At 46.5% G+C, this 11616-nt stretch overlaps 1 protein-coding gene across 2 annotated transcripts in view; it reads right to left on the minus strand.

Moving 5' to 3' along the window:
- Positions 1-11616, minus strand: part of CTPS1 (CTP synthase 1) — a 33957-nt gene extending 22341 nt beyond the window's left edge. Inside the window, exons 1-5 of one of the 2 annotated variants that reach the window (XM_033226898.1) lie at positions 11085-11616; positions 7484-7662; positions 5317-5487; positions 2822-2922; positions 1576-1692 (exon numbers count right to left, since the gene is read on the minus strand). In XM_033226898.1, the coding sequence (XP_033082789.1) occupies positions 1576-1692; positions 2822-2922; positions 5317-5487; positions 7484-7649 (555 nt within the window). In that variant the 5' untranslated portion in view covers positions 7650-7662; positions 11085-11616. Of the gene's footprint in view, positions 1-1575; positions 1693-2821; positions 2923-5316; positions 5488-7483; positions 7663-10372; positions 10911-11084 lie in introns of those variants that run through there. The other variant, XM_033226899.1, reaches the window with a different exon arrangement.

Raw genomic sequence — 11616 nt, forward strand, 5'->3', positions numbered from 1 at the left:
AAACTGATGTCTAGAAATTTCCTTGAATTGTTCAGATAAGGGGTCAGAAAATTTTTTCTGTAAAGGGCCTGATGATAAATATTTTAGGTTTTGTGGGCCACAGTCTCTGCCACAGGTATTCAACTCTACTGTTTCAGTGCAAAAGCAGCCATAGACAGCACATAAACAAATGGACGCAGCTGTATTTCCATAAACTTGATTTCCATAAAGGGGGGGGTAGGCTCATGTGGCCCACAGGCCATCGTTTGCTGACCCCTGGCGTTCAGATTATACTTCCGTTTCTCTGTTCTTATTTTTTGGAACTCCTATTATTTGGAAATTAGAACTTCTGAGCCGGTCCTCTAATTTTTCTTAACTTTTCTCCTATTTTCTATCTCTTAGTCTTTTTACTGTACTTCCTTGGGTATTTCCTCAACTTACTTTCTCTTAACTTTTTCATTTCTGCTATCCAATTTTTAATTTCCAAGGATTCTTTTCTGTTCTCTCAATGTTTCTTTCTTCAGCATCCAGTTCTTATCTAACGGATATAGCTTATCTCCTTTTAATTTTCTAAGAATAGTAATGACAGGTCACTTTTGGTTTGTTTTTTTTTTTTAAAGTTTCCTCTGCTTGTAGAGTCTCAGTTCCCTGTAAGTTGCTTTCTGTTGCTTGGTCTCTTACCTATCAGATGCTTTCTCCAAGTGTATGGAGGCCTGCTCCAATGCTACCCGTAAGTTCTGTGTGAGTGGGTAGGCTTGTCTTGGTGAAAATCTGGCTGGCTTATTTCATGGGGAGCCCCCAGAGCCAGCGTCTTTTATCCTGGGCTATCCATACCCCAGAGGACAATCTTAAAATCTCCCACGTGGAATGGCCAAGCCTGAACATGACGATTCTGGGAACCGAGTGGTGGATGAAGGCAAGGAGTGTCAACAGCATAACATTACACATAACCCCATGTTTGTAGTCCAGTGTTACTGCCTTCAACTGTCTCTAGTGTCTGCTCATCCAGGAACCCTCTCCAGAGAACAAGCCTCCAGTCTTCTGCCAAAGTGAGAGGAGGCTAATGCCCAACTGTGCACTTTAGAAAAAGATGTCAGGGTCTGAGTCTTCTGAAGCAGTAGTTACATAAGGCCCACCCTCATCCCGCTCCTGAGCTTTTGGGGTTCTGCAGGGCAAACAGGGCTGCTTCTCTGCTTTCATTGCTGCAGGCATAAGATCTGGCACTCGAGGTCAGCTTAGTCGGCTTCTATGCATCCATCTGCTTTCCGGCTTCCTAATTTTTGTTACTATTGACTCCTCTCCACAAGATTTGTCTTTAAAAACAGCCTCTTTACTCTAGTTCCACCATACTGTAAAGACAAATGCACACGGCCAATCTACATCTGCAAATGCAACTGCCCTGATTTTTCAAATGTTTTCTATTTGATCTTTTCAAAAAAGTATGACTGTAACAAATTTAAACTTACAAAGTTCTTTATTCTCTGCTTCCTGCACCTCAAGGGAAAACTACTACACAATAAGTGAAAACCATTCCAGTTTACCTTTCCTCCCTCCTCTCCATCTCTCCCAGAGTAAAATTTTCAATGTCTTACTTACCTGGGGAACTAGACTGACGTGGATGTTACAAAAGTTCTCTCTTTTGACCTTGAACTGGAACTGACGGAAGGCCTCAATAAAGGGCATGCTTTCTATGTCCCCCACGGTTCCACCAAGCTAGAAGAACAAAGTTATTTCAGAGGTTAGGCACTAAACCCTTCTCTGGCAGTTTAGTTTTCTAACAACTGTCTGTCTTCCTGATTCAGTGATGAGTAATTATGTAACATGGACTCTCTAATCCTGTATAATGTTAGTTAATAGGAATTAGACATCTCTTTGTACTAAAAGGTTACTCTTTTGGACAGGCTCATCGTTCCCAAAGGTTATTGTGGAACTTTCCACATCATTTCAAGAAAAAGGTCAGGTGAGAGAGGTGTCAGGAATGTTATCTGTATCACAGTGACAAAGCAAAAACAAAAAACAAAAAACAAAAAAACCTAAATCTTATCTCCTTAGTTAACTGTAAGTAATTTTTATACTGAAAAGCATCAGTTGGCTGGGCACAGTGGCTCACATCTGTAATCCCAGCACTTTGGGAGGCCAAGGCAGGCAGATGGCTTGAGCTCAAAAGCCATGGGCAAAATGGTGAAGCCCTGCCTCTCCCAAAAAAGTACAAAAACTAGCCGGGCATGGTGGTGCGCCCTGTAGTTCCAGCAACTTGGGAGGCTAAGGTAGGAGAACTACGTGAGCCCAGGAGGTCAAGGTTGCAGTGAGCCATGACTGCTCCACTGGACTCCAGCCTGGGTGACAGAGTGAGACCCTGTCTCAGAAAAAAAAAAAAAGAATTAGTTATAAACAAACTGCTGGAACTTCTGAGTCTCCCGTTATCTGAGGAACACTGAGATCCAACAGCTAGATCAGCACAGCAGGAGTACAGATACTGAAACCAAATGAAGCTCATTCAGAGATGAATGCTCTTGCCAGAAGAAAGCGAAAGATCTGCTGACTTGCTGAAGACACAGATGAAAATGTGTCACACTATTCATGGGAATAGTCAGTACTAAGTGAATCTATAAATGCTAGAAAAAAAAAAAAAAAAACAGGAGCACTGTTTGGGCAAAGTACAGTTTTCCCTTGCGTGGCCATTCCACACGACTGTTACTATGCCCTTACCTGTCACATTGCAACATACTGCACCAACACAGATAAGAAGGCCAAGGGCTCCACTGGGAACTGTCTTATCAGTTGTTGATGGCTGACTTAAGAGATGAGTACACTTGTTCACATGTGCAAGAATCATACAAACCTCAATAACACACACTTGAGGTTCCAGGCCATCTTCATCTACAGGTATTAACGCCTGTCTCATCACCCACTCCTGGATTGCATCTGTGATATGAGGGACAACTGGGAAAGAGAAAACAAACAGAGAACTTACGCTTGTCCATCTACATTGATTGAGACAAATGCACTGACTGTGAAAACAAACTGCGGCACTCTCTGCCTGGAGACAGTAGCAATAGGGTCATAAAAATACTTTTGAGGCCCCCTTTAACTGGCCTCAACAAATCTCTGAGCTCACACTTCCTGCAGCCAGATGTCCAAGTTGTTGCTGGAAGCCCTGCAACAGAGCAAGGCTGAGAGTAGTGTCCTGAGCCACACGGGTGCACATGCCCCTGTGCAGTCACACATCAGTATGGCCAACCCTATTGCTCACAGGTGAAGGTGGGCACACTACACTTCAGTGCATTTCCAGGAACAAGAGACTTCTGGGACCCTGTTCCGTATGTTTCCAGTTTGCCAAAGGGTAGACAATCCACTGCAGTGAGCCAGCACAGCACAGCAGAGTTGTTAGGAGCACAGCACCCGGGGTCAGAATGTCTGGATTCAAACCTCAGTCCCATGACTTGTTAGTTGTGTATCTTTGGGTCAATTATAGAACTATTTTAAGCTTGTTTTAACCATTTTAAGCTTAACAGCATGTTAAGTTGTGGAAATTTTGTGAGACAACAGCTGTAAAATGCACGGTACAGCAACTTGCCATGTCAGTGCTCAAAGAATGCCAGCAATTGCTCAACACTTAAAAAATCATAGTTCTGGGCACAGACTGCAAGTTCCTAAAAGGTGAAGATTACTATTTAACTCCAGATCACTCCAGTTACAGCAACGCCTCATGCACAAGGATATTCATTTGCCTCAAGCAGGAGCATATTCATTATCTACTCCACACATGGTGTCAAAGTGATCTTTTAAAATTCAAGTCAGAATTCATCACTCCCACGCTTCAACTTTTCTGTGGCTTCCCACTTCTCTGAGTACACTCCGAGCTTCTTGTTGCAGCCGAGACTGGGTAGAACCTGGCTGTGGCTACCACCCCCGCTCTCTGACCATTCCCCTCGGTCACTCTGTCTCAGCCATGCCGGCCTCCCCTCCATTCCTGGACCAACCAAGCCTTCGTAGCCCTGCGCCTCCACACTTCTCATTCTCTCCCTGTGACTGACTGGCCTCTCAGCTCACATAGCCTCTCTTGGGAGGCTCCCCAACCACCTGCCCAAAGTGGCTTTCCCCAGTCATTCTTTCTGTCCTCAGCCCACCTGGTTTCTTCACAGCTTCTGACAGACATCTCGTGTTGTATGTTTGTTGTTTGCCTCCCCCACAGGTAACCTCCGTGTGGGCAATGACCTCTCTGGTCTTGCTCATCACATGCATTACCAGCACCAGTGAAGGTCTGACTGCAGTGAGCATTCAAAGCAAATTTGATGGATGATGAATAAATAAACAGCAAACTGTATAATCAAAACCATTCTAATTCCTGATTCCTTTCTATGTGTCAGGAAGTCAGGGAAACACTTCATTGACTTTGACTTCCTTTAATCCTAACAACCCAGAGAGGTAGGTGTTGTTAGTGTCTCCATTTTACAGAAAAGGAATCCACATTTCGAAGAGGTTAATTTGCCCATGTACACAAAGCTAGTGAGAGGGGAAGCTAAGATCCAAATATGATCCAATTAGCCCAGAATCTCACCAGGGCAGCCCCAGACCAGAGCCAGCTGTCAGTGTGACCCTCAGCTTTCAGGCCAATAAAGTCTAAAGCCAAAAGCAGATTTGCTCTCATAACTCAGATTAAAGCCACTTTTCAGCAACCCCTCCAAATTTGGGCCACTGCCATTATACTAGATCAATAGTTTTCCATCCCCACCTTTTTAAAGCAGCAAAACATTTTCCTTAAATGAATGCTTGTACAAAACCCCGAATGCTTGCACAAAACCCCGAAACAGCAAATAGATGTAAGCGAAGCTGTGCCAGTGAAAGCTTGGGAGGACCCAGAAACCCACTTCTCAGGCTCCTCCTAGGCCATATGGCATTGATGAACGGCCTGGAAACCAGTATACACAATGGATGCTCATTTCCTTCTCACTTCTATACATAGTAAGTCCCAGATGCACACATACATGCCATCTGGCTTAATGCCCTAATCAAGTTGCCTTTACCACTTTCACACTCATTACTGTGTAAAAACAACAGTTCTCTGGACTCATATCATGCTGCCTTGGCAGGACTGACAAGCTTCAATGAAGAAGTGGTTCTTCAAATTATTTTTTTTAGCAAACAACAATATAATTCTGATTTTTCAACTAAAGGCATATTTCAGTAACAATACCTTGAGAGTTTCATGCTGAAATCACATACAATGTAAACTTTTGTACTCAAAAGGGAATTATACATCTGTGTAGAGGTGGGAGGGAGGAAGAAATTAAACTGGTTAAGACTTTTAAGCTTTAAAGGTAAATCCAGTATTACCTTGGACAGTTTTCCCCAAGTAATCTCCTTTCCGTTCCTTGTTAATGACATACTGGTATATCTTTCCAGTGGTCAGATTATTGTCCTTGGTAAGGCGGATGTCAAGGAAACGCTCATAGTTACCCAGGTCAAGGTCTACTTCCCCCCCATCATCCAGCACAAAAACCTCACCTGCAGTGAACAGAGAAACCATTTAGGTTAAGTGAAAAATACCTATACCCTGGCACAACTGCAATTCTGAAATAAAACACTCATAACAACGTGTGCAATTACATGATAGGAAGCACAGAAATTCACTTCTAGAAAACTAAATATGACACACAAAAAGAAAAATTACCAGATATTCTCTAAAAGGTAACTTCATACTTCTAGTCTGTCAACAAACTCATTCTTATTTTTTATTTTATTTTTATTTAATTTTTTTTTGAGACGGAGTCTCGCTCTGTCGCCCAGCTGGAGTGCAGTGGCCTGATCTCAGCTCACTGCAAGCTCGGCCTCCTGAGTCTACGCCATTCTCCTGCCTCAGCCTCCCGAGTAGCTGGGACTACAGGCGTCCGCCACCTCGCCCGGCTAGTTTTTTGTATTTTTTAGTAGAGACGGGGTTTCACCGTGTTAGCCACGATGGTCTCGATCTTCTGACCTCGTGATCCGCCCGTCTCGGCCTCCCAAAGTGCTGGGATTACAGGCTTGAGCCACCGCGCCCGGCCAACAAACTCATTCTTAAGTTATAAAACGGCAAGGGATGGGAGGGAATGACGGGCTGTGTGTATACAGGACCTTACAGTAGTATATAGCATCTGCTGCCTAGGGAAAAAAGAGCCTTCAGAAAAGTCTCCTAATTAAGCATAATATGGTTTAAAGTGTGATAAAAATATTTGATTCTCGGCCGGCGCGGTGGCTCAAGCCTGTAATCCCAGCACTTTGGGAGGCCGAGACGGGCGGATCACGAGGTCAGGAGATCGAGACCATCCTGGCTAACACTGTGAAACCCCGTCTCTACTAAAAAATACAAAAAACTAGCCGGGCGAGGTGGCGGGCGCCTGTAGTCCCAGCTACTCGGGAGGCTGAGGCAGGAGAATGGCGTGAACCCGGGAGGCGGAGCTTGCAGTGAGCTGAGATCCGGCCACTGTACTCCAGCCCGGGCGACAGAGCGAGACTCCGTCTCAAAAAAAAAAAAAAAAAAAAAAAAAAAAAAAAAAAAATTTGATTCAAAGCCTGGATATATGGTTATTAAGTTTGTGCTGATTACAAAAATCAGCTTTCGAGCTCTGCTTTTGTTCTAAACAAATTTGTGAAACTGCACCCATTTCCCTCATTCCTTTGTTGCACATTCATTCCATGAAACTTCACTCTAGAAATTTTGCCCAGAATGATTCATTCCTACCACCACAATAGGAGACAAGCTCAAACACAGGAAAGGAAAAAAATGTCTCATTTTTTCCCTCAGAGAGATAACTCATCCTCTGCTCAAGAATTCTGTATTAAATATCACTCAAGTGTATGGATCTTTTCCTGCTGCTATTTGTTACATGAGGATTTCTGCACTAGTGACACTTAATGCTTGTAGATTTTCACCTCAACGCTAGAGAGTAGGAGTATGAATGCAGAATTTTAAAACAAGAGGTATGTTTTAACATCTCTCCCAGTTTTAAGCAATTAATCTTTGAAGTAACAGCCACAGTCACATGTCACACAGTTGATAGGTCCTCAATAATAACAAAGAAGTAAAATGCAGTCGGGCATGGTGGCTCACACGTGTAACACCCAGCACTTTGGGATTATAGTGGGAGGACCCAAGACCAGCCTGGGCAACATAGTGGAACCCTACCTCTACAAAACATTTAGAAATTAGCCAGGCCTGGTGATTTACACCTGTAGTTCCAGCTACTTAGGAGGCTGAGGTGAGAGGATCGCTTGAGCTAAGGAGGTGGAAGCTACAGCGAGCCATGATCACACCACAACACTCCAGCCTGAGGGACACAGTGGGATACTGCCTCAAAAAAAAAAAAAAAGAATTCTTCCTGTCTAGGTGAAAAAAGTATCATTCTGCTATATTAAGGGACCTGTTAGAAGGCAGAAAATAAAAGTTATGCAAACTGCACATAATTCCCAAGTGCTGACATGTTCTTCCACATGCGATTACTATGAAGAAATCCACTGTGCTTACCATGCTCATAAGGAGAGAATGTTCCTGCATCAATGTTAATGTAGGGGTCAATTTTGATTGAAGTTACATGTAAACCACATGACTTGAGTATTGTGCCCACACTGCTGGCAATGATTCCTTTTCCAATTCCTGATATAACACCACCAGTAACCAGAATATACTTCATTTTACTCTTTGACCTGGAAAAGAGAAAAATTACAGATGAAATAAATCTATCTCAACAAACCAAACTCATCTGGGTTCAAATACTGGCTCCGCCAATGATTAGCTATGAACCCTCTTGAAGCCTTAGTTTCTCTGTCACAGGACTTCAAAAGGTTGTCTTCAGGTTTAAATAGGATCATAACAAACATTTCTTGGATCACTGAATGGCTTTAGTCAAATATGTGTAGAAAAACAACTGCTACTCTAATAACACAGTCTTTTGTTTAAAGCTTTGACAATTAATAACCTTCAGAGTCAACCTAATAAAACCAGCTCTAAGCTGGTTGATATAACACTACAACCCAAATGTTTGCTGACATCCCTGCCAGACACTGAGATACCAGGCAGGTGCCTCATTGTTTTCCCTACATGGGAAAAAAATTCAAACTTGGATAAGCACTCCAGTTCTCCAGGAAATAAATAATGTCTTTGGCTAAACTACAATGTATCATCAAGAAAACAGAGCTCCTCTAGGTTATAAAAGATAGACTAAAAAAAAGAACATCAACACTGAAAAGTGGTTGCAGCTAAACCAAAATTCCTGTAATTAAAAGGAGTTCCCTGGCTGGGCACAGTGGCTCATGCCTGTAATCCCAGCACTTTGGGAGGCAGAGGCAGGAGGATCACTTGAGGTCAGGAGTTTGAGACCAGCCTGGCCAATATGGGGAAACCCCATCTCTACCAAAAATACAAAAATTAGCCGGCTGTGAAGGCGCACGCCTGTAGTCCCAGCTACTCAGGAGGCTGAGGCAGGAGAATCGCTTGAACCCAGGAGGCAGAGGTTGCACTGAGCTGGAATCACGCCACTGCACTCCAGCGTGCACGACAGAATAAGACTACCTCAAAAAAAAAATAGTTCTCTTCTATAATTTAACAATAACTTGATCCTTGTCAGAAATCTCTCCCAGGCATGCAATGAAGAGAGACTGCAAATACTGGGGGAGAGGGACATCAGATAAGAAACCAGTCTGAAGCACATGATGGGCGGAGGACTCAAAGAGAGGGGAGATGAGATTAAATCCAAAGAGAGTGCCACAGTGGCAGGGAAAGGAGAGATAAAAGAAGATATAAGGGCAGCAGAGTCAAGATGCAGGTGAAAACAGCATTGACAAGAGGTGAAGAGACCGTGACAGGCTCACCACGGAGGATTTATCACTGGTCCCCAGCTTCAGAGGTCCAGAATCGTCCATTTGGTCAGCAAATGCAAATGTGACCAAAATGAAAAACACAATTGGAAAGTAGCAGAAAATGCTTACTTTGGCATGGTCAGGACATTTTCCTCCTCAGGAACGTTCCATGTGAAGCAAAATTATGATAAAAATAAACTAAGGAACAAGAAAACTAGGGAGTTGTGCTTGAAGCATTCCCCCGCCCCACCCCCTCCCCAGAGCAGGAAAGCACACACTTGGCAGGGAAGGAAGAATGCTCAGAAGTCTTCCCCGCTCCAAAGGCTCTTTCCATCCTCTGCTGCATTTCCAAAAGCATGCTCCCTGGTTTCAACAAAATGCATATGGGATTCTCAAAAAGGGGTTTATGGATATAAATCAGAGAAATGCTGATTAAACCAAGTCATTTAACGCAAGAATCCTGGGAGTGTTTAGTAAGTAAACTCGCACTGTCATCACTGCTATACAGTATGCGGTGTCTCCAAGCTTATCTGACCCTAAGTCTCTCACTTTACAGTTCCTTACTGACACATGAAAATCAGATTTAGGTACATTTTACATATGTTCTAACCAGACATATCTCTTACTGAGACTATACCCTGGTCTCCCTAAGTTTTGGATGATCCCAGAAATTCCTCTGCCACCCTGAGTTACTTCTACAAAAGATTCACCTTATCCAATTACATTTGATTTGTCCCAATTTCACTCTAAGAGGCTAACATCTCTCTTTACATTCTTTAGATTCTCTCTTTAGATTCTTGCAGTCTCAGTGCCTGGCAATAAATATGCCAATGTACACAAAGATCAGGCGGGAGACTCATTCATTCATCCTTATGGGCTACTGACTTACGTGACAGCTACTGTGCTTGGGGACTATAAACATTAATCAGATTTGGGCCCATATCTCAACTTTCTGGCAGTCCAGTTGGAGAGATGAAACATAAACAAATAAATGAGTAATTCAGTGATGATGGAAGCAGACAGAAAACATGTTTAGACTATAAAGGGGGACGAAGAGAGCAGAAGCTTTCAGTACCATGGCCATCAGAGGAAGGTAAGAGAAGTCCTGGGGGTAGTGGACAGATCCAGGCGGCTCCTGTTTTGTAGATATGACTTGCAATGGGCCTTGAAGGACTGACTGCAAGACTCAGAGTACACGAAAGGGAACAGGGTGAACAGGCTGGTGCGGGGCAGCCACAGAGAACATAGGTAAGGCCAAGAGGTGGAAGGCGGGGAGGGAGGGATATATAGTGGAAGACAAACTGGAAAGGTAGGCAAGGGCCAGATCATGTACAAACTGGCATGCCCAATCTGAACTTAATTCTGAAGGTGACGGTAGGTGCAAGAAGGTTTTCCGGCACAGAAGTAACGTAAATCAAGACACATCAGAAAATTCAACAAAGATGGGGGGGGGGGGAATGCTTTTTCTTTCAATGTTATGAGATGAAGTGCCAGCCCCCATCACTCGTGTGCAGACCTCAGTCATGTCACTTGAGCTGCCTGCAACGCGGGTTCTCACCTCGGGAAATGGGGGTGAGAATCTCCACGCCGCCCGCATCACAGGGCCGCTGAGGATTCGAAACTGCAACGAGTGTGGACAGAAGGGCGCTACGTAAACGTGGTGAGCTCTATACACCGCCAGCGCCCCGACTCCCGGCAGTCGCGAAGGGAGGAAGCCGTGGGGCCCAAAGGCCAGCCGCGGGGCCCAGGGCCGGAGAGCTTGCAGGCCCCCTCGTCCTACCACGCGGAGCCGCCCCGCCTAGCCCCAGGCGGCTGAGCCCGAGGCCCGAGGCCCGCACCGCCTGAATGGATGCGCGGCTGCCGGGCTTCCTCGCAGACGATAAGCAAGGACCGGGTGGGGGGGGCGCTCCACGCCCCTACGGCCTAATTCGTCCGACGAGACCGGCAGAGCTGATTCGGCGCGGCCCAGCGCGGCGGCTCAGGCACCACAACCTCTGAAGCCGCCCCGCGCCCCGCTCGGCCCCTCTCCCCAGTACCGCCCAGCCACGAGGCCCGCGCGCGGGAGACAGCAGCTCGCCGGCCGGGGCGCCCGCCCCACTCCCGTTAGGCACACAGCCCATTGGGCAGGACGCTGAGTCACCTCGCCCCTGATTGGTAGGAGCGACGTCCGTCACCCCGGCGGCGGGGCTACTCGGCGCCGGGCTCAGCTCGCGCCGCTGACTTCTGCGCGGGAGAACAGTTTCCCCCCGGGATCCCTGGAATCAGCCTACCTGCGGCCGGCTTCAGATCCTCCCGTCAGCGACACAGTTGGGCCGGCGACGCGCGCGGAGCCCCGAACAGCCAGTGAACAACCCCGACCGCATGCGCCCGGCAGTCTTTCACGGAGGCGGGCTATAGGCTGTGCGCACGCAGAAGGTGGAGGGCGGGGCGGGCCTGGAGGGCGCGGGGGGGCGGGGCCCGGCGTGCGCAGGCGCGGGGCCGCCGGACCGCCTGGCTGCCTCGGCTGAACTGAGTCGCCGACGGTTCGAGGCCGGGGGGTTGGCGGCGTGTCTGCCCCTCTGCTTCCGTCCCAGCCTGTGGCCCAGGCTTCCTCCCTTGAAGGGGAGGAGGCTGTCTGGGGACTCACACCTGACCTATTAGTCGCCTGGCCTCGCGTCCTCCCACAGCGTTCTCCTGGAGTTCTGGGCGTCGCCTTTCATCCAATGGTCTTTCACTGTGGGCTCCTGGCGGTGACGCGCCAGCGCATCTCTGCCTCCGGGCGAGGGACGGCGGCAGCGCCACCCCGGCCTCCAAGACGGAAGT

The sequence above is a fragment of the Trachypithecus francoisi genome, unplaced genomic scaffold (assembly GCF_009764315.1).
Source record: "Trachypithecus francoisi isolate TF-2019V2 unplaced genomic scaffold, Tfra_2.0 Lachesis_group12, whole genome shotgun sequence".
NCBI lineage: Eukaryota > Metazoa > Chordata > Mammalia > Primates > Cercopithecidae > Trachypithecus > Trachypithecus francoisi.